The sequence below is a fragment of the Gallus gallus genome, chromosome 19 (assembly GCF_016699485.2).
Source record: "Gallus gallus isolate bGalGal1 chromosome 19, bGalGal1.mat.broiler.GRCg7b, whole genome shotgun sequence".
In the NCBI taxonomy this organism is placed as follows: domain Eukaryota; kingdom Metazoa; phylum Chordata; class Aves; order Galliformes; family Phasianidae; genus Gallus; species Gallus gallus.
In genome coordinates, this window is record NC_052550.1 from 5,458,156 (window position 1) to 5,485,429 (window position 27,274).

General features: G+C 46.2%; 2 protein-coding genes across 41 annotated transcripts in view; both read left to right on the forward strand.

Annotated features, from left to right (window-relative positions):
- CRCP (CGRP receptor component) overlaps positions 1 to 15,725 on the forward strand; it is a 53,802-nt gene extending 38,077 nt beyond the window's left edge. For 8 of the 12 annotated variants that reach the window (NM_001397817.1, NM_001397819.1, NM_001293295.2 and 5 more), the window contains 2 exons: positions 6,335 to 6,392; positions 14,643 to 15,725. In NM_001397817.1, coding sequence (NP_001384746.1) covers positions 6,335 to 6,392; positions 14,643 to 14,783 — 199 coding nt within the window. In that variant the 3' untranslated portion in view covers positions 14,784 to 15,725. The remainder of the gene's footprint in view (positions 1 to 6,334; positions 6,393 to 14,642) is intronic. The other 4 variants (XM_040650024.2, XM_015295677.4, XM_046902294.1 and 1 more) reach the window with 1 other exon arrangement.
- Positions 1 to 27,274, forward strand: part of TPST1 (tyrosylprotein sulfotransferase 1) — an 87,255-nt gene that overhangs the window by 38,686 nt on the left and 21,295 nt on the right. For 22 of the 29 annotated variants that reach the window (XM_046902591.1, XM_046902603.1, XM_046902586.1 and 19 more), the window contains 4 exons: positions 6,335 to 6,392; positions 16,738 to 17,959; positions 18,675 to 18,816; positions 21,984 to 22,118. The gene's annotated coding sequence lies outside the window, so the exon portion shown is untranslated. Of the gene's footprint in view, positions 1 to 6,334; positions 6,393 to 16,737; positions 17,960 to 18,674; positions 18,817 to 21,983; positions 22,119 to 24,237; positions 26,640 to 27,274 lie in introns of those variants that run through there. The other 7 variants (XM_046902579.1, XM_046902584.1, XM_046902582.1 and 4 more) reach the window with 7 other exon arrangements.

The following is a 27,274-nucleotide window of genomic DNA, read 5'->3' on the forward strand; positions in this document are numbered from 1 at the left end:
GCTTTGGCTAATGCTGCAGTACAGTAAGCCGTGTTGTACTTGGAAATAAAGCAGCTAATTTTCCAGTTGTAGTCTCTGGAATAGTTTTTAAGGTGGTGTGAATGGCATCGCATGAAAAGAACATTTACTGAGCTTGTGCTCTGTAATTTTGATTAAATGAAAACTGGCTCTGCTGGTACTTCTGTCTGTTCCCAATAACCTGATGTCCCAAGCAAAATTAGGAATAATCAATTTTCCAGTCACTGAATATGATATATATATTTTAAAAACGGGACATAGAGTTTGCCCTTTTTGACTTGGAAGTCAACACATTCAAGGAATTACTGTGCTGAAAGTCAGTAGTGCTTTTAGAAAGTATTTTCCCCCATTGCTGCCAAAAACTACAACAAAGATAAACCTCTACAATACTAAAGACTGAATGATTTCCTCTGTAATTTTTTTCTCCTCTGAAGCTTTCAAAGTGAATATTCAACACTGTGAGGGCAGGAGGATGGTGTTAGTTTAACAACAGCATGAAGAGGACTGCTGTTTCCCACTGAACTGATGTGTGCTTGAAATTAATCCTCTGCTCTGTAGCATTTTTTTTTTCTTTTTTGCATTCTGGTGCAGTTGTCAACCCATAAGAGTTCATCCTGGACATGTGTGCCAGCACCAAAGACCCACATGGAGAGTACAGCCTGGTAGGTTTGTGCTGAGCATGCACAGACCGGGGCTGTGAGTGCACAAACAGCAGCTCAGGGCTCCTCATCCAAAAACCAAATCCTGTCCTCTTGGCTCAGACAGGAGTTGTCTTGCTTGACATGAGGCCATAGGATCTGCCTTACGGATCTGATGTTTTCAGTTAGTAATAAGGCACACTGCTAACGTATACTGCTGTTATTTTATAATTTTCCCAGCAACTGAAATACACGCATTCCTGAGGATAAATCTGGCTTTGTGGTCCCAGATGTTTTAGGGTTTTTTTTTAGCTCTGTGTGCTGTATCTTGGCACAAATGCTGTTCTCTTCTTAACCATGCTTACAGATCTTATTAGTAACTTTTTCTTCCTAGAAAGTCAAGATATATGTCCGTGTATATTTAGGTACAGTCTGGGAGTTCAGTAGGTGGAGGTGAGGAAGCAGTGCTCAGCTTCGTGCAATAACTGCCATTTGGAGATTTCTCCCTATGCAGATCCCATAGGAGGCTGCACACAGGTGATTAACTCTGATCTTGATTTTATATAAGAAAACCCCTTTCAGCTGTCACTCATCTTCCGTACGTATTCCTCTCCTGAACAAACAGCTTTCATGTTCCAAACAGAGTTAGTAAAATCCAGGCAGTTCAGAGGAGATATAAAGACAGACCTTTCGTGGGAAATTGTGCTGGGAATATTTCTCACCTTCTGTTTGGATAAATGAAACAGTTCCCTTTTCTATTTAATGAGCGTGAGTGTAAATACGGTTGCTGTACAAAGTGAAAAAGTAGATTCATCTGCATTGGAAAAAGTTGCTTGCATTTTTTAGATGTAATAAAGCATGAGCTAAATTCAGGCATGTTCTGTCTGTGCCCATGGAAAATGCTGCAGTCAGCACTGATACTGATGCATGTGCAAGCTTGCAGCATTTGACTTCTTTAGAGCTTATTTCTGATGGAGCTGTGAGTATCCAGGTTCTGGTTTATGTACATGCTATCAAGAAATGAGTGGTGCATAGAGAACGGCCAGTTTTTGATCTCGTCATCAAGCAAAATCAGTGCAGTGGGTACTGAGCTTCAGCTAGCATTGCATGGAGCAGTATGCTGCTTGCTGCTAATGGCAGGGGTTGAGGATTGCAGTCTTGTGGAGAAACAGAGGTGTTTTGTGAGTGTTTGCTGCAAGGGTACACTGAGGGTACCCTTCTGGTCAGTGTGTTTATTATGTGTGGGGAAGATCAGAAATTGCACACAAGAAGGGTTAGGAGCAAAGCTTCAGAAGGATCCCCCAAGGTGAGCTCAGATTACATGTGTGCTTGGAGCAAGCTTCTGTGCTGCTGCCATGGACCTCCCAAGTAAGCAGAAGTAACTGCTGATGTCCTGTACACGTGTGCTTGGTGTTTCCTAAGTAATCTTAGCAGATGGATATTTACTGAACAGAAAATAGAAGATGTTATTGCTCTTTATTGCAGAAGGGCACAAAAGCATCTAGCCATGCCGGTAGCTGGTGTACCACATTAATATCGGTGTGCTCGTCCTTATGACTTCATTTGCAGTCTATCCCTTTGTCACCTTAAAAATCTTTTGCCAAAATAAAATAACGTCCATCCTCATTTAAATTATCCTTATCAGAATGATGATTGGATTGATCAGCAGCTCGCTGGCTGGGTGCCAGTTTCCACGTGGCACAGGATAGTTGGTCATTTCTGTGTCACCACGTTCAAGCTCTCTATAAATAAAGCAAATGCATTGCTTATATCATAATCATACGGTGTTAATATGTCTAAAGGTTGTTATTTTTCAGCATTAATTAGCATTTGTAGTTTGTTAAAACCCTGCAACCTTACTCAAGCACCTTCAGAAGCAAGATGTCATTTATGTCGCTTTTGGTTCTGTGCACCCTGCTGCTAATTCCTTTTTGATGTTCTGAGTCATTTTTCCAGTGGGGAGCTTTGCAGGTCCAAAACAGTCACGAAGCTTTTCAGATAAAATATTTTAATTACTTGCTTGCAAATTAGCTCTCATTCTTCTGTATGTGTTTTGAAAATTGGGAATGTTCTGAACCATGCGGTCTTTGCTGAAGTGATGCTGTTGAGATTGGTTTGTCCTGCCTGTGTCACTTCTGCCTCTTTCCTAATAATTTATAATAATGTTAATGGCTTATAAGCAAGTAAACCTTTGAGAGGTGACCTTTTACTCTCTGCTGCGTTTCTTGTCTTCAGGAAACATGAGCAGTTTCACTAATTGATTGTTTCAGTCATGTTGTATAATTGCTTTTAATTCGTTTCCGCTGTTGCCTACTCTGCCAGTAATCTCACTGTAATAAACAAGATGGAGCTCTACCTGTTGTAAAATACCTCTGGATAAGTGAGGTTTGCCTGCCTTAGCACAGACACATTGTGACTTTGGTTATTTGGTCCTGATTCTTTGGTTCTGACGTTTTGTCAGCAAAAGTCTGAGGCACAGATGTGTGCTCGGCCAGGTCCTGTAAAGCAAATAACATGGCAAGCCAGGAGCAGAACACCAGCTTCTGTGTCTCCATCAAGTGCTGCAGGCACTGAACCAAGCAGTTTCCTGGCTCTTGAGGAAAAAGCAGTAAATCTTTCATACATTTATTCAGGTGAATGCGACAGGTTCTTTGTGCTGAAGATGTTATTAATATTCTGTACCCGGTTTTGTTAGGACTTCTGCTTTTATGGGAGGCGATGTCTTTTGTTACAATTTGACATGGGCAGGTTTTTTTTTTCCTCTTACTGATTCCTGAAATGATCTACTATAAATTTTAAGGGCTTTCAGTACTTGTCTCCCATCTGTGTTAAGGTTTTATTTCTTCCCTTCCTTGCTTTTGACAGCAGTAAATGGTAGCAGCTATTAATAATTCCGTTATGACACTAAGGCAGCCAACACAATACAGTCTCTTGTTGTAAACACCAAGCTGCTAAGCAAATAGATATAAGTGATTAGGAAGGGGAAACAAAGGCAGCTTACTCACTGCTTCCTACCAATGGAAGCATATTTGTCTTTCACCCTTGACTCTCCAAAACCAAAGCAAACTCATAGCTCGGGGTCATCATGCTAATTCTGTTCCCTTTTGTGTTGTCTGTATAACCACAGCCTTCAGACTTTCAGGCTAAATCCTGCACTGCCAACAAGTTTGTTAACAGGAGAGGGAAGAAAATGTAAACGGTTACTCTGCAGAAGGGAAGAGAGAATGAAGTTGCTGCAGTAGGAATTGCCCTTAAGGAGTCTGATTTATAATGGAGTTGACTCAAAGGACCTTCTCCCTGCTGTCTTATGTTTCAGCTGCCTGGATGGGATGTGTCTTACGGTTCCTGAATGGAAGAACAGATCCCTTTCAGTGCAGTGCAAAGTCTCAGAGAGAAGGATCAGGCCTGGCTGGGGTCCATCCCCACATGGTCCTTTTCTCCATTATTTAATGGCGCCTTCAAAGAATACAGTGACATCTGCTGCCATGTACAATCTTAGGGACTTTCTCTTTTCTCCTCCCACGTGGAATCTCTTCCCATTCTTACACTGCCAAAACCCACCTCCTATAAAGTGCTTACCATTAATCGTAACCTCGCGATCTGTAAAATGGGCTTAGGGGCTGTTAAGATGATGTGGAAGACACACAGGTGAGTCCAGGCAAACTCTGGAAACTAATTTACTAAGTGTTTTTTGTTAGAAATGGCACTCCCATCACTAGGGCACTTATGTCATGGCCAGTTGGGGTGAAATAGGGCTGTTAGAATCACTCAGTTGGATGGGTACGTGATGGGTCTTGTTCTTTTTGGGAATCAGCTGATGGCAATTGGAAGCTCTACATTCAGTGTAACCACCAGAGCAATGTCACTGTCAGATGATCCTCCTGATGAGTGTGAACACCATGGTCTGGGAAGGTTTCTTGGTGCACATGTGTGAATGGTACATTATCCAGGTCCTTGCAATGTTAAAAGCTGTTAGCTGGTGTTGGGTTTCAGAGGCAGCTGGTGTCAGAGGCTGTGTGCAGTGGGGCAGTCTCTGAAGTGTCTCCAGACACGTAGGCACTGACCTGCTGCTCATAAAGGCCTGGGCTGGAGATTACAGCCTCTGTGTTCTCCTGCGAGCTGCAAGGTTTCCTTTCAAAACCACCCACGGGTCCAATAAATCACAGGGAAACTCTTCAGAATCCCTGTAAACGTGCATTAAAGGTGCCATTTGAATAATGGTAAATTTCAGGTTTTAGCTCCTGACAATTGCAGTTTGTGTGAACTGCACCTCCTCTCATTAACACAAACGTATGTGATAAAGAAGTACTGCATAAACATAGGATATATTCTCTGCTAGCAGCTGAGTAATAATCAGTAATGATTATTTCAAAAATATACGTGTTCCAGTCTCTTTACTTGTTTCTGTTCTTATGCTGTAGCTGTATATTTTTATCATGAAGTGCCTTTGGTACTGTTTCATATACCCTTTTAACCATCTGTTATATCTTAAGCAGTGCTATATTGTGTTTTTCTGCTCTAAAACACAAAACCCAGCTCAGACTGTTATCTGGGCTGCTATTCTGTAGTCAATGTTAATGTGTTAAGCTTCTGAAATTAATGAAATATGCAATGCTGGCATATGGCAGTTGTTTTTGTGACTTTGCTGTTGGGATGATTTCTATTTCAGTGGGGTGTAAAGTGAGCAATTTGGAGCTGTTGCTCAAGTGTTGTGGTTTGAATTGCGTGCAAATACTTGTTTGTTCACATCTTCATCCCTCCAAAAAAAAAAAAAAACAATTTTTTTTAAATACCAATGACATGTTCCCCATCATACCTGTTTTTTTCCTGTTTTTAATGACTGGAGTGTTTCAGTTGATGTTCATGAGATTCCTTGATGCAGAAGCAGAGCTATTGGCTGTTAGGCCAAAAAGAATCCGGAGAACAGTGGGGCGGGCTGAGCATATTCATGGTTCTGGATGTACCAGGAATTTTGCCTCTGGTTTCAGTGGTGCTGTGCTCTCTCCCTGAATACTACAGCATTGTGTGTTTAAATACCAACATCAGACTGATTTTACTGACTTTTTTTCCCCTATGCTTCTGTCCAAAGGCATACGTGCAAAAGTATTGGCCTTAGCCTGTTGCAATAGCATAAGAAAAAGTGCACTGGCCTAAGCTTCGTGGGTTGCAGACAGTACATGTGGCCATGTGGTTACAAGCTTTTTTTTTTTTTCGCTGTTGCAATTTCATTGTGCTAAAGGAATAAATAAATTATTGCCATTTGACTGCTGGATTGTGACTTCTTAGGTATGATAATAGTTCTTGTGGTCATTTGTTATAGCAAAAGCTGCTGTGATCTTTGACAAGTTGTTCAGCATTGTTGTGCAGCAATTAACGAAGTAACTGTGTGTTTATTAAAGATTGCACTGGCAAGTATGTGATCTAAGGGCTTCTGCCTTGCTAAATTAAACATAGGTGGCAACAACGTGTCTAGACACATAAGGACGGACTGCACTTAAAATACCCAAATTGTCGTGGCAATTAAGGTATGAAACCACGCCACAAACTGTCACAATTACCCTTGGCAGTGGCTTTTCATCCTTAAATTATCAGGAATGTGTTTGTATCTTAACAGTCATTTTGGGGGATCCTCAAATTATATGGTAACACGGATTGTTTGACGCTTTGTTTGCACACAGGGCTGAAAAGCTGCAGTTGCTGAACCACAGGCCTGTGACAGCAGTTGAAATACAGCTGGTAAGTAACAATGCTCCTGACTGTTCAAAGCTTAAATGAAAGCAGCTTTAACCTTGAAGATCAGTTGAGTAATTACTTTCTCATGGTCAGTGATTGAATGCATCCCTTTATATGCTTCTTTACATTCATGGTTCCTAATCCCCTCCGCTTCCTCTTGGACTCTTCCCATAGAGACTCACTCATCTTTCTCTTGGACAGATCCTCCACCCCTATGTTTGCTTCACTGTCACATATTGAAAATGCCCAACAGAATCATTAAAGGCTGATTACAGTGTTGTAAGACTGTATTTACCTAAGTCTTTGCTGCTGCTCTATAATCAGGGACTTTGCTTCTTGACAACTGTCATGACACGATTGTTTTTATGACAGGGTTTTATCTTAGGGTAAAACCAAGCACGCTAAAAAGGAAGGAGCAATGATAGATATGGTATCTGAGCAGTTGTGCAGAATGAGAAATGGGTATGAGACGACCTTCAAATGGAAAGTAGCTATCATCAGTCTGTTAAGCATGATTCAGTTGTAAAGAAGGATTGCTGCTAAGTAGAAATAGATGGACTGTGTTCTCTGAAGTATCTCTTTGGGGGATACAAAATCTTGTCATAAAGAAATTATTATAATAAAGATATTTTAATAAAGATCCCTTACATTCAGAACATCTGCTTATAATCATATCCTGAAACCAATTACGTAGTAACAGGATCATCTTTTGCTGAAAAAAAGATGGATTAAAGAGATACCAGTAGGGCTGTTTTTCTTACGTACCATGGAGCAGACACTGCAGTGCTGAGGGCGTCTCCTTCCGCAATGCTTCCAGTGAAGGAATTTGTTCTGCCTTCTGTTATTGAAGAGATCACTGTCAGTCTTGTCATCAACCCAACCAAGAGCATCGGGCCTTCCTGAGTTGTGCCTCGGAAGTTATTCATAAGCAATGGTGTTGAGCCTCTCTCACAGCTCTGTTCACTTCACATGCTTTAGACATGGATCCATTTTATGGCTGTCTAGGCAGTATCCCGTCTCTTTTTTTTTGCCTTCCTGAGATGCAGTAATCTTTTAGTGGCTTTCAGGTAACTGCATTTTTGTCTCTTTTCCCTCCTGCCTTCAGTTCACAATTCTTACCTATCAATGAGGTATAGAAAATAGTGTTGCTGTTGTCATGGTTGAAATCCAGGAGGCAAGTACAGAAAAATGGAGCTTTATAGTAGAGGAAATATCTAAAGTGAGGCCAAGCTCATTGTTAAAACATACAGAATATAGATAAGAGTTTGGAGTTCAGTCTGAGTTCATTATCGATGTGTAACTGTTCTCAGGTGACCAAAAGGTACTTGTAGAAACTGTAATATTAGTGCATCTGAACACTGATCTGAGTTTGTATAGGCATAGAGGTATTGGAAAAGCTGTTACTTCTGTTACATTACTGTACCCCTGCAATTTCCAGTGCAGGTTTCTCTAAAACTAGTATTGCAGTAGACTAGATTGACTGTTAACACTATGCTAAATTATCCCCCAAATAGCAGTACATAGCTCTTTCATCAAAGCCCATCAAAGTCTTTAGAGCACAGAATAACTACTAAGAAGCTGCAAGCCATTTTGTTGGCGAGGCACTGAGCCCAGCGGCCATAGCAAGGAAATGATTGTGACTTTGGATTGCTGCAGTGAATCATTTCTGTTTTCTAGTGAGGACAGGGGAAAGAAATTGTGGCAATGCAATGTCTTTGAATGTAGAAAACCTCTGTTCTCAGAGCATCTTTGAGTATGCAGTAATACCGAGCTGTGGAGGCTTACCAGCACAGTTCTTTGATGTCAGCAGGGAGAAGATTACCCATGCACAGATCTCATGCTGGTAAGTCGATTCACTGCGATCAATGGATGAGACAGCATACAGAGCAGTGAACGCTCGGTGTAAAATTGATTCTCTTCTCATTGAACTAGCCCCTGTCACTCAAAAGCTTGGAGTCCCTCACTGGATTTAAAACCAGAAATTTCTGACCATTTCATACAATGGAGGCAAATCCATTTATTTTTTCTAAGGCCAGTTTTCAAATACCAAATAAGCCATATCTCTGTCACTCCACTGCCCAAATAGTTTTGCTGCCTCAGGCTTGTGTTCATGGTTGCTTGTCCATGGAATGGAGTCAGATTTACCTGACGTGCTCTTAACAGCTGATGGGAGAGGATAGTTATGTTAACATAAGAAAACTTGTTAAGATGTTTCACTGTTGAGTTCTTTCATAATTCTTTTTACATAAATTGCTGTATTGTTCCTATTTGTCTCTTCTGGCCAGGATTTATTTCCAAACAACAATAGCAACAAAAGGAGCATGAAATTCTAATTCATATCCCACAGGGTAAAACACTGTACACATCACAGCTAGCTTGACCTCCTGTTTTAATCTATAACATATGTTGTTCCTGGCTCAGTGATTCAGAGAGGAGAAGAAAAGCTGGTGATGTTGATCTAACCATGGCACTTAATGGGTTTGTAGATTAAGCATCTTCTAATGACCAAATTGCTCCACATTCTTCTCTCTCAATGGAAAAATGGACTTTAATTCTGTGCCTTTTAAAACAAGTTTTCCATCTCGGGGAGGTTCGTACCTCTTGATGTCAGACTGGTTACACAGAGATTGTCTTTCATTATTTAACAGGAAATAATAATGCAGTGTACTCTGCTGGAAAATGAAAGATGATAGAGAATTGAGACATTTCATTTTCTCAGCAATATCTTTTGCTTCCTACTTTGTGTAGTCGGCCAATTATCTGCAAGGAACATTAGTTCAATCACTCAGTCTTTTACTTCTTTTTTATGTTCTTTTTTCTGTTCCATGTTGGTGCTGAACTACTTGGAGTTACTGCTAAAGGAGAAAATAGCTGCCACTTTCTCATAAAGTCTTACCTTCTATAGTGGAGGTGAATTATGTGCTTGATAGCTTTGAAAGTGATTGGATCCCTATTTCCTTTTTCATTATAGTTTATTGATTTGTGGGTTTTTTAATAGAATTCTTGCTTATTATTCAAGTAAACAATAGCTTTTAACCCGAAGGGTGTTCTGTTGAGCAGTGCTGAGGTTTGTTACCCATCAAATATTACTTATCTTGGGAGTTTCTCTGCTCATCCAGAACTTTCTTGGAGTTCTTTGGTGTGTCCCTCTACTCATTCTTCAGTATTTGCAGCATATTGCCTGGTCAGGAGGCTAAAGGAAGGAGGCCTGCATTTGAAAGCTTCAAATAAGCACAGTGAGGATGGAGTCTCTTATACGTTGACATTACTTTGGTTAGCAGAAAAGATGAGGTATGACTATAGTTAGTGATAGCACGTCCCTAAAATGTTATTTATCAAACATTTATTATTTATCTAAGTCTCTACAAGTGTGTGTATGTCTGTGTACCTACTGTATGCTCACACGTGCACGTCACTGTGAACATACAGGTTTTCATTTTTGTGTTTATGTTCGGAACAGCAAAGCCATTGCTGATCTCTGAAATCACCTTGGTAGGTTAGGGCTTATTTTCTGGTTTCTATAAAACCTTCTGCAATTCACTTTTTGCCACGAGGACTTATCAGCACGTTGCGACGAGACTTAATGCCTTCATTTAATTCTGTTAGTCTTCTGATTTGGAAACTGTGCTTGTTTTGTGCCTCTGAGAAATTTATACATAGTATTGGATTAAAAAAAAAAGCTACTATGACATTGTGCAGCTGGGAAAGGCTGCATGGTAGTAAAATATCCCACATACACATTTGTTTAATGAATGCAGCTCTGGTTCCCAGTAGCGGTTACGTTGCTGAGCGAGGCATCTGCCACTGCTTAATTCTGCAGCTGATGAATGATTTGTCTTCCCATTCTCTTGTAATAAGAGTCGAGTGATGGATGATGAGTACGTGTTTTGTTTTGCTGCATAGAAAATCTGTGCACACAGATGTATGTGGAGAGGAAGAATGGAATTGGTGGGTAATGAGAGATGCTGTGAAGGGCTCTCAGAAAGACCAGTCCATGGGAATAGAGTTTGGTAGAGCTTGATACTGACTGCTCGGGGGGATGGAAGATGGAGCGTGGGTGGCTGGTTACTCCCTTTTGGATGTGCTTTCCATTTGGTAAATATTTGCCTAGTTTTGAGCAGTTGAGGTTAAAGGCCGTGTGAGTCTGTTGGGCCTCTCAAGCACTTGAAACCAATCCGATAGCTGTGGCTTACTGAGGTGCTTAGGGCGGGTGAAGTACTGATCAATAGGCTTCTAAGTAAGGACAGCAGCACTCCCAGAGCTGAGCAGTACAGCAGCTTCAGCTGACTTAGGAGGAATTTGTATGTATTCCTCAGTTCTGATACACTTTTAATAATAAAGTAAGAAATGTTACTCTAGGTACTCAGGGTTGAAAAGTACCCACTACCTGCAGGGTGAGTGTGCTTCCAGTTATTTAATCAGTGAGCATTTCATACCGATTACATTACCAAGTAAAGTTTTGCCGTGTCCTTGATTCCTTCCTCAGTCTCATACATCATATTGGTTAGAGCATTAGCAGGGGGAAAAATGAAAATTACTGCGAGATTGGATTGCAATGAGAGTGAACTGTTACTGACACTGAAGTTACTGTTGAAGCCTGAGTTGAACTTAACCACACAGTTGCATTTCAAAGAAAATTCATACTTTATATGTTTACGATTAGGGCTGATAGGCTATAATATTTGCTGTAACAACCCACACTAGTTATTTTGGAGTAGCATAAACTTGAATGCTGAAGACGTGATGACATGGGATTTATTTATTACAAGGAGCAGCACAGATGACGTGGCCAACTGCCTTTCTCTTGTGTTCATGTCAAGAAAAGCTTGCTCTCAGCCCTCTGGAAGGGACATGCGTGTCTTGCTGCACGTGAGGATGCTTTTATCTATAAACTGTGGCACTGTAACATTGCCCAATGCTGTTACTTGTCTGAATATCAAAAATCCGTTGTTTCAGTGGATTTTATTTCAGAGCTTTGGGGATGATACCCCACCATTTGCACGTGGCACCATTTCCATTTGCCTTGTGTGGCACTGCCAACATAAGCATCTTACATCACTGACTTATTAAAAACATTTGCATTTTTGTTTTGTCCAGTATAAACTTTGCATTCCTGACTGCTTACAGTCTGAATCTGTTGCTTGAGCAGTTTCAGGCAATTGCAAGCTGGAGGTTAGCAGGGCTTTTTCATACGTATTTTTTCCTGTATTGGTAAAATTCTTGCCGAAAAGTCAGATGTTGAACACAGTTGTTCCTTTTTTCTCCTCTTCTGTTTTCCCTTGTGCATGTTTTCTCTTGTGAGTATCATAACATTATTTCCTTGTACTTTCCATAGCAAAGGTATTATAGTTGCAAATCAGTGAACGCTGCAAATATCTGTTGAATCTGAGTCACCTTCTGCTTCCCTTGTGATATCTTTTTTCTTTTAGAGCAGTTTCATTTGTCTCTTTGTCTGCACACACTCTGTGCTTGATTTTTTCAGTTAATCTTTGGCGTGCTGCTTTGCTGTTTCCTTATTGCTTGTGCTTTCCTAATGCTCATGCTGTTTCTCTGGAAGAGCTGATTTTTATAGCTGGTGCTTTTGATTCTTTGTATTTTTGAATAGCATCACAGCCAGATAGCGCTGAAATATCAGCAGTGTCTGTCCTGCCAAAACACAGACCTTTAGCAGTAGATCCTGGTATAAGAGCTGGCAGTGAGGATGCACGGACCTCAGCACCGAGAGGTGAGCCCACAATGAATTTGCTGCAGCAACTGAAGGAATTACCTCTTCCCTCCGACAGATGCTACAAATCTGTCAACAGAAGGGAATTTGGAGATGCATCACCTCTTGGATCCAGCGTCTTATTTTGAAGGAGCTTTTCTGAGCAGTTCAATCTGAGACATCAGTTACAACACAGATGCATTTGAAACATGGGAGGCTATCTTTTTCATCAACTTTCTGCAAGGGTGTGATTTCTTAAGCTGCCAGAGCAGCCACCAGAGCTCATCAGTCAGTGTCCTGAGAAGCACCTGAGTCCTGCAGTCTTGTGTTCAACCAGTTCAAATGACATTGACATGAGTGTTCATAGTAAGAGTTGGGGCATTACTCTTCAGTGCTCAGCAGCATGTAAGAAGCAGTGATCAGACTTGTAAGTACAATTTGTCATCAGTGCAAAAGTTGAGAAGGGTTGCTGCTGATCTGGAAATCACTGTTATCTGTTAAAGTTCTGATCGAGGCCTTGTGTTTAACTGGAGTTGTTAAGTACCTAAAGGTACAGGAGATGTCTGCCTGGAGAGATGGTGGAGATCTGTGGAGATGCTCATGGTCAGGCTGGAGGGTCTCTGAGCACTGATGGGGCTGTGGGTGTCTGTGTGCATTGCAGGGAGTGGGACCAGATGGCCTTTAAGAGTCCCTTCCAACTGAAGTGATTTGATGATGCTCTGATTCTGTAAGAAGTGTATGGAAGATGTCCATGGAGATTTTCAACTACTGTGGAGATGTGGCACTGAGGGGCCTGGTTGGTGGTATGGTGGGTGTGGGTTGGGGTTGAGGATCTTAGTGGTCTTCCCAACCTTAATGATTCTGTGATCTGGGCTTTTTCTTTGTTAGGCTCATTCAGTTCCTGCTGCTGTGGTGCTGTCACCTTCAAAGCTGAATGCAGCAGACATTAATAACACTACACTAATAATCCTGTCTAAAAAGCAGGCTCACAGCCCTCTACAAAACTGAACAGCAAAGATCATCTGGGGAGTAATGGCTGTGTCAGCAGTATTGGCAACTAAGACTGTATTTATGCACTGTAGCACATTTCATGGTGTAGTGTTGATGCTCCAAGCTATTCCAGTTAACCTGCCCACATGATCACCTCTGAGAAGCAGCCCTGAAGGCCATTATCTGGTACCACTTCAATAGCAGCAACAGTTGCTTACACGAAGGGTAATGCTTACACAGAAGGGTAATGCTAGGAGTGTTCTCAGCGTATTTCAACTTGTAATATATACAATGACAGCTGACGGGAATGAGAGCCAAAGCTATTTTTCAAGCCAGGGTCCTACAGTAGTTCCTGAGCTAACCATGATTTAAAAGCCACTCCACAGAGGATTTCATCCTTTGATCAGCACAGCTCCCAGAAACGGTCATCTGCAAATGGATGTTCGTCTGCCTTTTGCTACATGAGTGGATTGTGGCGTGCTTGCTTTCCTCTCATCAAGGGGCTGTGGGTAATGGCTGCTGAAAGATGACCTGATTGTGCAAAGAGGACTCGTAGGACATGTCATAGGACAAGGAGGGGAGGGGGGAAGGTAATTGAATATACCACTCTGGTTTTCAGAAGGCAAGATGCATCTGAATGGCTAATAATTTGCAGCTAGAAATGATTAAACCTGCACTGACTTGGAACCATAATTAATATATATCACCGCACTTCAAAGGACATTTTAAAGGACTTTGCATAAAAAAGCAAATCTCAAACCCCACAGTCCTAATTGGTTTCAATTGCATTTCAAGAGTTCATTTGGCTTATGCCTGCAGTCCTCTGACAAGCTTTTCCTTTTAGCAGCTGCCTATAAATTAGAGCAGTTGTTTTTACTGGTAGCAGAAATATAAGAGTTCCCACAGCTCCACAGTGTGAGTAGGTCCCTAATTAATCTTCCAGAATTTTATTGTTGATTCATGACAGCACGTTTTGTGTTGCTCAGAGCTTTTATATGCTTTCATACTCTGGAAATTCACAATCAAAATAAGTTCTAATAACATATGGCCACTCCAGGTGTAGGTGGCTTCTTTTATGATGTAGTTACTTTCCTTTGAGGTGCTGGATGAGATGCCAAGATTCAGGTAGCCAGTGCTGTGTTATCTCATTTCAGTTATCACAAGAACACACAGTTTGCACAGGAACGTAAGATACGAGGTCTGGAAGGCAGCTCTGCACATGAGCTAATGGAAGGCCTGGGTCAAAATACGGATGCGTGGGTTGGGAAAGGTTTAAGGAGAAAATGGAGAGTAAAGGTTGTGTCAAGTGTGCTGCTTTCCTTGTTTTGAAGAAAGCAGGGTCTCATTATGGAGTGCCTGTTGTCGTGGTTAACAATGGAGCTCTTCATTCTTCTGAAAATTCCAAGAGTTCCACTTTGTCAGAGCTCATTACAAAAACATTCTACGATGTCTTTCATCCATTGAAAATAGTATTTCCCAATTAGTTTAGTCCTTTGGTTTGGAGCTGAGGGCAGAAGTATGGGTTTAATGATTCCAATGGATTGTTTTTTGAACTGCAGATGGTAGAAGAAAGTGAGGAAAGACTGACAGAGGAGCAGATCGAGTCGCTTCTCCAGACAGTCGCCAGCATTCTTCCAGGGGATCCAGAGGAACAGCAGAGGGACTCAGCGATGGAAACGGAAGGCAGAGGCAGCCAGTAACAGGAGGCATCTAGACCAAAGCCAGCAACAATTTCAGCAGGAGAGAATTGGTTAATCTTTACTTGATACCGGTTTCATCTTGTATTTGGCATCATTGTAAAATATATTACATTTTTTTATTACTCAGAGGTGATGAGGGCACCCGTTGTTTACCAGTAGGCGTGGAAGAGGACACTGTTGTTCCAGCATGTTGTCTTATACTGGGGTGATAGTGACTGACTTTATAATGTAGCAGACAAATCACAGGGCACAAAATGGGAAGCTTTTTACATTACCCATGTAACAGCTGTACATTTGAGTAGGCTAATGTACAGCTGGCAATGTTTTAATTATCACAGCAGTACTATAATTATAATTGCTTTCAGATGATGTTGAATTGCCCAACTGCTTTTCAGAATGTGATTTACAATACAAAGCCAGCTTTTGGAGCTGTTGGGGAATAGGGCTGCTGTCAGAGATCTGTGCATGGAGTAATAATGTACAGAAACTGCTTGGTATCTGTTTCGAACACATAAAGTAGGCTGATGGCATTGTAGGAGTGAGAGGATCTGTAGGTCGGATAACTGTTCTCAGGGATGTCAGACAATCTGTAGATGAATGGTAGATGCAGCTGATCAGCTAAATAAATGTACTGCCCTGAGTATGGCTGGATTGGACCAGTTTTGCAGCAGCTGAGGCTTTGGACTGTAATGCTAAGGCTCTTAGTAATACAAACAAAAGGACATTTAAGAGTGAGGTCTGTATTTTCCCTTTGAGTGTTTGTTCCAGTATTTATGTATAAGCAACTCACAGTCCTGCAAATGTGCTTTGACCATGGAATAAATGAATGAGTCAACACTGAAGTCCTAATCTGGTTTCTAAGAATGAAAATCAGTCGCGTCTGGAGGAGGATTTTCTATATACTGAGCTTTGTCTGATTAAAGATTTCAGGATCAAGTATTAAACATTGAAAGCATTGATGATTATAAGAAACCTTTTGCAGATATGCACAAAGTCATGAGTTACACCCGGTGCTGGTTTTGTACTTCAGACCATTCTTCTGTAATTGTTACAATGGACTGGAAAAAGAAAGAAAGTTTGAAGCACATCCTGGGATTTTTTTGGCCTGAAGATCCAAGAGCTTCAATCAGATTATCTGCCTTTTATACCCACTTCTGTCATGGTTTTATTTGGTAATCCTAAGTGAGGAATTTACCCTCTTTGTGCCTTGGTTATGCGATATAGGAAAGGGAGTGATACCTTCTGCTGTTTGCAGGATTTTATATGCATTTCCTTGGTATTTTAAGCTGCTCTGATGCTTGGAGAGAAAAGGAAGGTATTGCAAAATATATTTGTTACCTCCTAAATGTGATTTATCTTACAGTAAAGGCTCCCCAGGACTGAAGGCTGATGGTACACTTTGACTGGGAATGTTAAGTGCAGTATTAGAGGGGAAAAAACCACAGTGCTTTTTTGTGATAAATTGATGTCTACATTTTCTCCCTAAATGTGCAAATAATCCAAAAGAGAAGAATAGACCATATCACAGAATGATGTGAAATTGAATTTAAAATTAGCATTTTTACTTTTAGCAATCATTAATGTTTGATGTTCCATGACATTGGGCTGCAAGTGTTTACATTTCTATCTGTACTCTTTCTCAAATTAAGTTGCTGAAGCATTTTCGAAACTTAGGAGAAGCAGTTGGGACCAGATTGAAAGTATCTTTAGCCAGCAAGAATGTTTTAACAGATCTATTAATAAGGGTATTCCATCTTGGAAATTGCTCATTGTACAGGTGGAGAATTGCTTTCTCTCTCTGAATGGTTCTTATGTTGTGGTGTTCACTCTCAGATGCTTTCTTTGGAATCCCAAGACTCAGAAATGGTTGATGGAAAGCAAATGTCATCTTGTTTATGTGATTCCATTTTTCCACTGTCCTATATATTACTTAAAGGATCTGCCTGTCTTCCAGGGCTGCTTTCCAAACTAATGATTCTCCCAATGCCATCAGTGCGCTCTGTTAGTTCTCTTGGAGGCATGGCAGTGTGGAGAGGGCAGCCCATGCGATGTGTCATGTGTACATGAAAACGTAAGTAGACTTAGCAGTTCAGTTGGTAACTTGGAGAGGAAAAGCATAGATTACACTCAATTTACTGAATATTTAAGCACATTATTTTTCAGACTGCTCATTTCTTGTGTGTTCCACATGTTTTATTCTGTATTCAGCATTTGGGTGTTGGCTGCTTGACAGCCCTGGGTGCAGCAGTGCTCTGCTCCATGCGCTTCTCCAGGAGAAAGGGAGAAAGCTGTCAGAATTCTCCTACTTTGCTCCTTCAAAGTACATGGATTTTCATCTGCCTGAAGGCTTGGAAGCCTTCTCTGTGGTGATGTGGCTGTCCTGTTCTGCTGGGGCTTTTGTACATCCTGATAGATGAGCAAATCTCTTGCACGAACCTTGAGGCTGTGCCCTTCCCTCAGCTCTCCCAGTGTGGCCATGTGCTCCTGTACCTGAGATGCTCTCTCCTTACAGGCAGCTGAGTTATGGACTTCACAGACAGAGCAGTGCCGGAATTCACAGCCTCATGTTCCTGAGCATTACCATACCATAAAGGCATCCCTTGTCACTGTGATAACATGGAGCTGAACTGTGTGATGAAATTATTTTCTAATGAGAACATCTGTGCTCTTGGTTTGGGCACATGATCAAGTCTGAGTATGGGACTGAGCCAAAGGGAACATCCCCTGGGTGGGCTGCCCAGCCCTGGCTGTGCCCCCTTCAGCAGGGGAAAGAGCAGTTAAATTTGTTTAGTGTCAACGACAGGGTCGTGTTGGTGCAGGGAACCTGAATGACACAGGTCCCAGGATGGCAGATATGGACATTGCTCTGCTTGACCTCAGTGGCACTGAGCCACCTGAGCATCGACCTACACACGGGGAGCACAGGGCCCAGCTTGGGTCTCCAAGTGAGTGCTGTGGTTGAGGTGATGCTGGGGATATGGGGGGAAGGGGCACATGGGGAGAACAGGGCAGAGCTCCAGGGACCGGGAGAGGGAATAGGCACCCCGCTCTAACTTGTCCCCTCTGCTCTTTTAGGAACCTGCCCAGAGCTCATAGCTCACAGAGCCAACAGGAGACAAAGTGGTGCATCCCAAAACTGTCAAGGACTGAGATCATAGAATCACAGAGTCATTAAGGTTGGAAAATCAGTTACTAAGTCCCACTAAGATCCCCACCCCACCCCACCATGCCCACTGACTGCGTCCCTCCCTGCCGCATCTCCACAGTTCTGGAACACCTCCAGGGATGAGGACTCCCCCACTCCCTGGGCAACTGTGCCAATAAATTACCACTCTTTCTGAAAAGTTTTTCCTAATGCTTGACCTGAACCTCCCCTGGCACAGCTGGCCATCCCCTCTTGTCCTATTGCTGTTACCTGGGAGCAGAGGCCAACCCCCACCTCACCACAACCTCCTTTCAGATCACTGTAGAGAGCAGTGAGGTCTCCCCAGGCCTCCTCTTCTCCAGACTGAACCATCTGAGATCCCTCGGCCGCCCCTCATCATACTCCAGACCCTTCACAGCTCTCTTGCCCTTCCCTGGATCCCTTTGGGAAGGAATTTGGGGTCAAGGCAGGCAGGGAGCTGCTTGTCTGCGGGATGCTACAGCTCATCAAACTATTTCAACAACAGCTTGGATCCGTCCAACCCCCACACCCTGGAAGGGCCCGGGGAGTTCTCTCAGAGGCCCAACACACCCTTACAGAGCAAAAGCGATGCTCTGGTCCTGCCCTGGGGATGGGCTCCCAGTGTGAGCCCTGCAGAGGTTAGGGCACAACTGGGACTTATCCAGCTGGGTCGAGGTTGGAACCACCGCAGGCGCTGACAGAGAAAATATTTTGTGTTCCCACAGTGAGTGATCCCACTGCAAGGGTTTTATTGAGCAGAAAGAAATGCTTACGCTGAAAAATCCGAGCCTTGGCCGAAGCACAACTATAACGGAGAGAATGCTTAGGAAACATTTGTTAAACCCTGAGGACCATTACGTGCCATGAGTGAGTGTCCCAGTGCATGGAGGAGAAAAATTAATTTCTTTGTGCATCAATGATCTTTATTTTATTAGCTTGTGTTTATGGAAAGTCACCTATTGGGTAGCAGAGATGCCGTTAAAGTTTGGAGATGGTTAAAATAAACCACCCAATGGGGTGAGAGAGCATCTGAAAGGAGGAGCGAGCAGGCATTCTGCTTTTATTTGGGATTTTTGCTCTTCCTTGAGCAGAGGACCAGGCTGCTCCCAGCTGGGGCAGTGTGTGTGCTGATGGCACCACTCCTCTGCTGCGAATCCTATGCTTTGTCCTCCTTTAAGGGCAGCCTTCCCGCCCCCCACCCCCATGTGCTGTGAGCCCCACGGAGCTGCTGAAGAAAATCTGGCTCTTCTCCTCTGTGGGGCCAGGCAGAAATTTCATTGTTCATTAAAAACAAACCAAAACACCCAAACTATTTGCTGATGGGGGGCTCCTGGAGCCAAAACCTTCCCCCACTGCTGGATCCTGGGGACAGCAGAGGGTGGTGTGTTGGTCCCTGGTTGATCTGGGCTTTTCCTCTTGAAAGAGGTAGAATTAAAGCTCAGCTCGGGTGCTGTTCCCTCAGCTTGGTCAGTTTTCTCCCAAAGTTTTGTCCGGAGCCTTGCAGTGCTGTCCTCAAATAAAAGGTGCCACTTTGCTGTCCCCAGGCATTGGTCAGCCCGTGCTGGGGGGTCTGGGCTGGGGGCAGTGCCAAGTAATGGGTTTGCCTGCATGTAGCCCAGGAGGTCCAGACTGGCAGGGAGCATCAGGCAGCTCCTCTCCTTGTAAGGCATGGCGGTTGTTTTTATGGTTTGCTTGTTTGTTTGTTTGTTCCATTCAAATTCATCTAAAGAGGTTATTTTTCCCCATTTGCATTGTTCACCGATTTCCTTAGAAACCTCAGTGGAACGCAGCAATTAAAGCCCCTTTGGCACAAAGCAGTGGAGGTGAAGGAGAGGAGAAGGAAGCACAGAAACCCAAAGGGACTGCAACCGCTTCCTCCCATCACTCTGCCCCTTCCTGCTGCCAACACAAACACCTGTGGGCCCCATCCCACACACAGTGACACTGGGGGACCCGCAAAGCAAGCCAATCCCAACACCCAGCCCTGTGTTCTGTGGCTGTGGGTGCTTTGAAGAGCCCAAAGTGGCTCAATAGACCAACACAGCCCCAAAATACCCCACTGCTGAAGCCTCTTCCTGCTTGTTCTTTGCTTTTAGGGCTTTTCCCATCCCCTTTCCCCACCTTTCTCTGTGGCACTGGGAGCTGGGGTGCTCCCTGTAAGGAGAATTGGGCTGGTGGCACCCATGGGGAGCAATAGGAAATGCTGCAGAGCCCTGTTGGCATCGGGTGCAGGGAGGGAAGCTGTGAGCGCTGAGCTCTTAGCTGGTGCCTCAGCACAGCCCAGGAGTTAATCATTAAAATGTGCCTATGTGTAACTGCTCTCTGCAGGACAACGAACTGAGAAATTATTTAACACCATTTAAATGGGTCGTAGCAGTCACTATAATAAGTGTGCCTGGAGCCAGTGGGAGCTATCGGGCTGCTATAAAAGTGGGTGGGGAGGAACAGCGCTGAGCACCCGAGGGCCGCCTGCTGCCCTACAGAGAGCTGCCAGCCCTTGTGGGGCTCTGCACCCACCCCCTGTGCTGACATTGAAGGCCGGGGGGCTGCTCCTACTGATGGGATCCCGAATTTGAGTGGAAAAAGGTGAAACTGAGCAGTGCGGTGAGTGAGGGCGTTCGGCCGAGGGGATGTGCGGGGTGTGAGCATGGAGCACGTGTGGGTATGTGATATATCTGTGCAGAGAGCACACAGCTTTGGTGAGCCACGTGTTGGGGTTGGGTTTTGGAGTGCTGGTACCATTCTGTCAGTCATGTCTTGGTGCTGGAGTGGCCAACTTTGGGCTGGGGAGCCCTGAGTGACCCACATCCTATTTGTATATGTACAGATCTTGTACATATTGTTTGGATATTTAGTTATATAAATGTATTTATACCTATTGAAATATCTAACTACCTAAATACTTGTTACATCCTATGTTCAAATTAACAGGCGTTTATATATCTGCCTAAATGTGTGCATTTAAAGTGCACTTACGTGCCTAAAATATTCCAATATAGCTGTATAGGTGCGAGCATATAATCATACATGTGTATCTATATATTATATACACACATACCAGTATATATACACACATATATATGCACTTATTCATGTGCAGCAGCAGGAGGAGAGCAGTGTGTTACAGCCCCCCACCCCCCACAGCTCCCTATGGGTGCCCCTCTCCTTTCCCCAGGGATGTCCCACTGCATCGGGTGCTGCTTTGTGTCTGAAAAGGCCACTGGGGGAATGAATGATTGACAGAACCTATGTGGGACGGGGCTGTGTTTGCTGTTCTGCCTGTGTTTGCCATGCACCATTCCTGACCTTGGCTCGCGGGCTGCGCTGCTTCCAAATGTGCTCAGGATGTGAGGAACCGATGGGACAATGAAAAATAGGTTTTTTCCCCCCCAAATAGCTTCCTGGTAGCAGCAGGAGCTGATCTTCAGCCACTGTGAATGGGGAAAACCCACTGCTAGGATGGGATCCTTCCTGTAGGGCCCAGCACAGGACCCCTTTTTTTTCTTCCTGTGTTTTTTCGGGGCTCTCAGCACAGCACAGGTTTGGTTTTGAAACCACAGTGGTGCGGGAGCCTCTCTGTGCTCCAGCTCATGGCCAGGGCTCAGCGCTGGAAACCCTCAGCCTGACATGAGCTGCACTTTGGCAGCGGGATTTGGGATTCGGGGGTTGTTTGTTTTTTGTTTTAGGATGGTTGGGAGCCTGTCCTGCACCTCCTCACACTGCTCTCCAGACACAGATGAGATCATTCCTGTCTCGCTGACATCTCAAACACTCCAGCAGATAATTCACGGCTGTAACACACAGTGTAGGGCTCCGCTTTACAAACCTCTGAGCACCTCCTGCCATTAAACTGGAGTAAATCCCCCAGCAAACAGCTCTGCCCCATTGCACGGAGGTGCTGAGTGCCCGACAGAGATTTATTTCCTGGGTCAATGCCCTGAGATGTGCCGAGCATCCCCATGCAGCAGAGCTCTGTATGCTGCTCGCAGCCAGGCTCCCTGCAATATTGGATTTTATTTCTCATTTTATTTCAGAGGAAACCCAGCAGGGAGGAGGGAGCTGGGCTCTGCTTCGCTCTCAGCTGTTCCCGAGTGCTCGGCCCGCACACATCCCTCGTGCCACATCGACAGCGTTCTGTGAGCCAGGAGCACGGGAAGGTGCTCAGAAATGTGAGAGAGGAGAGCTCAGCTCCTACTCTGAGTGGAAAAACCGTGCCTGTGGTGTGTGATGGAGGGGGGATGGGATGGCTGGTACCTGCCGGGAGCCCCGAGGGTGCTGCAGCTCCTGGACTTTCACAGCTGGGGAACAAATCTTGCTATGAAATGAATACAGCATGATGGCTTCTGCAGGCAATGGGAAGGTCGGCAGTCGGCTGTCACATGCAGAAATGTGATGAGGGATGGGATGAGGGGTGGGGTGATGGAGCCGCCCATCACCCCGCAGGGCTGATGCAGGCTCTGTGCTGAGCTGCAGGGAGAAGCGGACATCCATCCCCCAAATTCCACCAATGGGCTGCAGTCCGGCTGGAGTGGTGCTCACAGCTGGGGATCCATCCCACTCTGTGCTGGGTTGGGGTGGTGGGATGTAGGGAAATATCATCTCTGGGCCCCCAACCAAGGCACCGGTCCAGGCGGTGCTCCCAGCTTTGACAGCCCGGTGCCAAATCCATCCTTTCTCCCTGTGCAGAGTGAAACCTGTTGCAATTCGTAACAGCAACGCTTCAGCTCAGCTCCAGCTGTGCACCGGGCAGGAGGGATGCTGGGCAGGGCTGCATCCCACTCCTTCCCTTATGCGTCTTCCTTTAGGATCAGAAAGGCCTTTTGTAGGGCACGGAGAGCTGAGAGCCCGCAGTCCCATTGTGCAACAGCTGTGGAGGCATTCGAGGAAACAGAAAAACATCCGCAGCACTGCCAGGACACAGCAAAGGCAGTGAGTGCAGCTCCAGAGCTGGGAACGAGCCGTGCAGAGAGGGAAATTCCTTGCATTCTTAGCAGTGGGAAGGTGGAATTGGGGTAGAACACCGAGTGAGTGCCAAGGTATCAAGAACGCCCTTCTTGCTTTTAACCACTGTGCTCGTGTTGAATTCAGGGATGTTTTTGGAGTGGATTTGATCTGTTGAAAGAAGCACCGTGCTGGATGTGAGGGGAGGGAAGCAGAGCACTGCTGTGTCCCTGAGGCAGATCCCAGCTCACGGCTCGGGGCAGCTGTGCTGGTGCTGTAACCACGTACAGCTCCTGATCCTCCTCTCCCTGTTTGCTCCCCGGGCACCGTGTGGGGGCTGCGAACTGCAGCCTGAAAATGGATCTGTGTGAGTCACGGCTTAAAGCCAGGAAAGAAAAAAAAACCACCAATAAAGCGATCCGAAGCCATAAAACCCAACCAATAAAGCGATCTGAAAAGAGCTGCTTTATGGACCGAGGCAATCGTAGTGGAAATGGGACGCGGCGTTTCAGCCATCAGTCATCTGTCCAGACACAACGGGCAGCGCACGGCCTTTGTCACCCGAGGAGAGGAACAGGAGAGGGATTTTGGCACCTGGAGGGATTTTCACAGCTGGAGGCCGCAGGGATGCTCGGAGGTGACAGAGCCCCACCGGATGCCTCTGTGCTGTCCCCGCTGGAGATGGGCAATGAGTCCCACCTTTTGGGGCTCCCCTGCAGTGTGTGGTGGGCGATGCACGTGGGATGTTTGCACCTACACGTCTGGTTTCTGACATGTAAGAAGCGGGCAGCGTTCAGCAGGCAGCTCTGTCCTTAGAAAGCTCTTACAGGTCCAGATGGTCCGGTATTTTTCATGGAAATCACTGCACATCTGTGGGGTTTGAGCACAGAGCGTGCAGAATCCTTTCCCTCTCATTCCTCCCAGCAAAACTCCCGGGACAGCGGCGCTGCAGGAGGACGTGGGCCAGGGGGAGGTGGTGAGCAGGTGTGCCAGATGTGCCAGATGTGCAGCCACACCAGATGTGCACAGCAGTGCCCCTGGGGGGGGCCGGCAGGCAATGACGGAGCCCAGCTGCTCCCAGCCCCCACACCCGCCTGGCACAGCTGGCCAGAGGCGGCCGCTCTCGCCCAGATGCGTTCCTCCCGCTCCAGCTGCGCGCTGCGGGTGTTCCCCGAACCCGAAGGGGTTAAAAGCATCGCCCCGCCCCTCGCCCGTCAATCTCCACCCGCCGTCCAATGACGCGCCGCGACACATCGAAGCCGGCGGCCAATCGGGACGCGCTTGTGATCTCCATGGCAGCGCGGGGCCGGGGGCAGTGGGCGGCGCGGTGCGGCCGGGGCCGCTGCCGGTGCCGCTCCCAGCGCCATGCTGCCCGGGGCGGCCCGCCGCGGCGGGGCGGCCGCACTGCTGCTGCTGCTGCGCACAAACGGCCCGGGCCCGGCGGCGGCGGTGGCGGCGCAGGTGAGTCCGTCCGCCGGGGCTGCCCGCGTTCGGTGCGGTGTCCGTGAGGCTGCGGCGCAGCGCTGCCCGCGGGGCGGCTCCGAGGGCGCGGGTTCGGGGCTCGGTCGGTGCCACCTCAGCGCGTCACAGAGCGGAACCGCTGCGCTGAGCGCCGCCGTGCGCGCGGGGCACGCGTGTGGTGCCGGAGCGCTGCGCTCTGCTTTTCCCCCCTTTTACTGTTGTTATTTCTTTCGCTCCTTACATTCAAAGCCTCCGCCGGCCCCGCGTGCCGCCCGCACGGCTCCTTTTGTTCAGCCGCTCTCCCGCTGTTGCGCCGTTCCGTGCCCAGCGCCGCTCCGCCGCTTTCTGCCCGGCTGGGCGCTGGGAACGGTTTCTCGTCCGCAGAGCGGTGCTGCGGCGGCACGGAGAGGGGGGGCGCCGTCCCCGGAGGTGTCCCAGAACCCGCGATGAGGGTTGTGGGCAGCGTGGGGTGGGGTCGGACGTGGGGGTGTGAGAGGGCTTTTCCGACCCGAATGGCTCTGTGAGCCTACGAAGAGGCGGATCCGGAGGAAGCGCTGATAGAGACACGGCGATGCGATAGGAGCCGCCTGGCCGTGTGCTGCCTTCCCCACGTGGAGGTCTCAGGTCGGTGTCCGTGGAGGTGAACTCCGCCTTTCTGGTCCTCGGAGCCGGAGGTGGCAAACAAAAAGAAAAGCAGGCTGGGGGCAGCGCGCTGTGAGCGTTCCCTTACAGCTGTCTCTGCGGGAGCGCTGTTCGCACTCTGCGCTTCCATACAGCGCTGTGGTCCGGCTTTGCTGCCCCATCCGCCAGCCCTGCGGCTGTGGCTGTTGTTCACCGCTGCTCCTTTCTTCGTGGAGGCGAATTAAAGTTACCGTGTCATTTGATCAGTGCTTTTTGTTTCACTCTGTAACCAATGCAGGGAGAGCAGCTGTAGGGCTGGGAGCCGGGATGGCTTACTGAGTTGAAGATGAAGCTCTGAGTGTTACGATCTCCTTGGGTTTTATTTCTGGCTTTGCTGGGTGCTTTCCCTGGGTTGGCTCATCAGCACTGCGCTGTGCTTCTGATGCGCCGCTCTGCGATGCTGTTGCACGGCTGGTAGAGTCATTAAGGGGGGAAAGGTCCACCCAGATCACCGAGTCCAATAGCAGCAGCACATGGCACCTGGCCTGGGGGACATCGTTGAGGTGATTGTGCCAACAGCGCTGTGAAGGCATAAAAATGCTTCCAGAAGACCTCACTGGCTCTTAGAGTAACCTTCTGCCTGAGCCTGTGGCAGTCTGGATGCCCTCTGTTAGTGGTGTGATGTGAATATTTCGGTTGTGTTCCTCGGAGTCGTGCTATACCATTATCGTGTAACTGCCAGCTTTCCTATGCAATCTTCGTTGTGGCGAGCAAACGTGAACGGCCAGCAACAAACCCACGTGTTGAAGGACAGCTCTGGTGGGATTTGTGTGCAGTTTGTCTTCAGCTTTCGTTTAGAAACCCTGAGTGACTGCCATTGCATTTACTGCCTCCCTGCTTGAGCCACCTGGGGAGCTTAAAACAGAACTTTTCATGGGGACTGTATTACGTCTGCAGTGTTTTCTGAGTACATATCTAACATACTGTGTTGTTTTGAAGAGGATTCCTAACAACATTCAGCCACCATTCCAGTGTATATTTTTAGAGTGTAACGCCTGAGGGGAAAATACGTTCAGAAATGGTGAACCCAGTTCTCTATCATTGTTATTACTGATATTTTTAGACCCACGTGTTGGGTGATCTTGGCGGTGTCTCCTTGCTGCAGAGCTCAGGGCAGCAGGAGAGCTCTGCTTTGTATAAGAACACCCAAAAGCTTTTTGCAGTTGGGTGCTGCTGTGTGTGCAGAGTGTGGGCCGGAGCTGGGCTGGAACATGAGTGGCTGAAGTCTGGCGGCTACAGAGCCAGCCAGCTCTGCTTGCTGCGTTCAGGGAAGCTCATGTGGGTACATTTCTGCTTCTCTGAGCCACAGTGGCCTTCAGAGGGCTCAGCAGGAGCTGCTTGGAGCTCCCCCTGTGCAACAGAGTGCTGGGGCTGATGCAGTTAACAGCATGAGTAAAGCAAAGCCTGTTGCATCTCTCGCCGTCTTTGCTTACCTTGTTTTGGAGGTCGAGTAGAAGCGTGGAAGCTAAGCTGAGCAGCAGAAAATCCGGGCACAGAGCTGAGTGTGGTCTTCCTTCACAATGGGCTCTCCAGAAGCATTGCAGTCCAGCGTTGGTGTGCACCCCACAGAAACCAAGCCCTTTTCTGGAAGGTCTGGTTGGCAGAAGGTGAGCCAGAAGCTCGAGAGGCAGAAGCCAAGGACAAACTGATCACTGAAGACTGCTTTGTGTCTGTGGGTTTTCTTTGAGATGGGTGCTGCAAGTGCTGTTGCCCCATTGATTTAGCATTGGGAAAAGCTGCTTGCTTGGATGGCAGCCATCAGCTGATGGTCATTGGTCTTTCCAGTTTCTGTAATGGGAGTTTAACCTGTAGAGCTCGCGGGGGCTGCTTAGTTCTGGGGCGTAATGGGTGTTCTTTTATTCCCCTGGTAAGGAGTGTTTGAAACAAACCCCGGGCTGTTTAACCATAAAATACAAATGAATGACTTGCTTCTTTTCTGTGCTGAAACCTTCAGCGTTTTTTGGTTGAACTTTAGGAAAACAGGTCATGACCCACTGCATGTACAAGCCAGGGTGAAGGAGGGGGAGAACTGCAGTGTGCAGAGTGAGGAAACAAAGCGGTCATTCTGCTTTGCTAACATCTTGTGGCTGACTCATAGGTCTGACTTTTCTGGAAGTAAATCCAGTTGCATGCAGTGCTGCTTAGCTGTGCTTTCGTGTACTGCAGTGCACGCATCCCATCTCTGTGTGTTTTTGTTATGTGTATATTTGCTGGCAGTTTTTCATCTGTCATTCAAAACCTG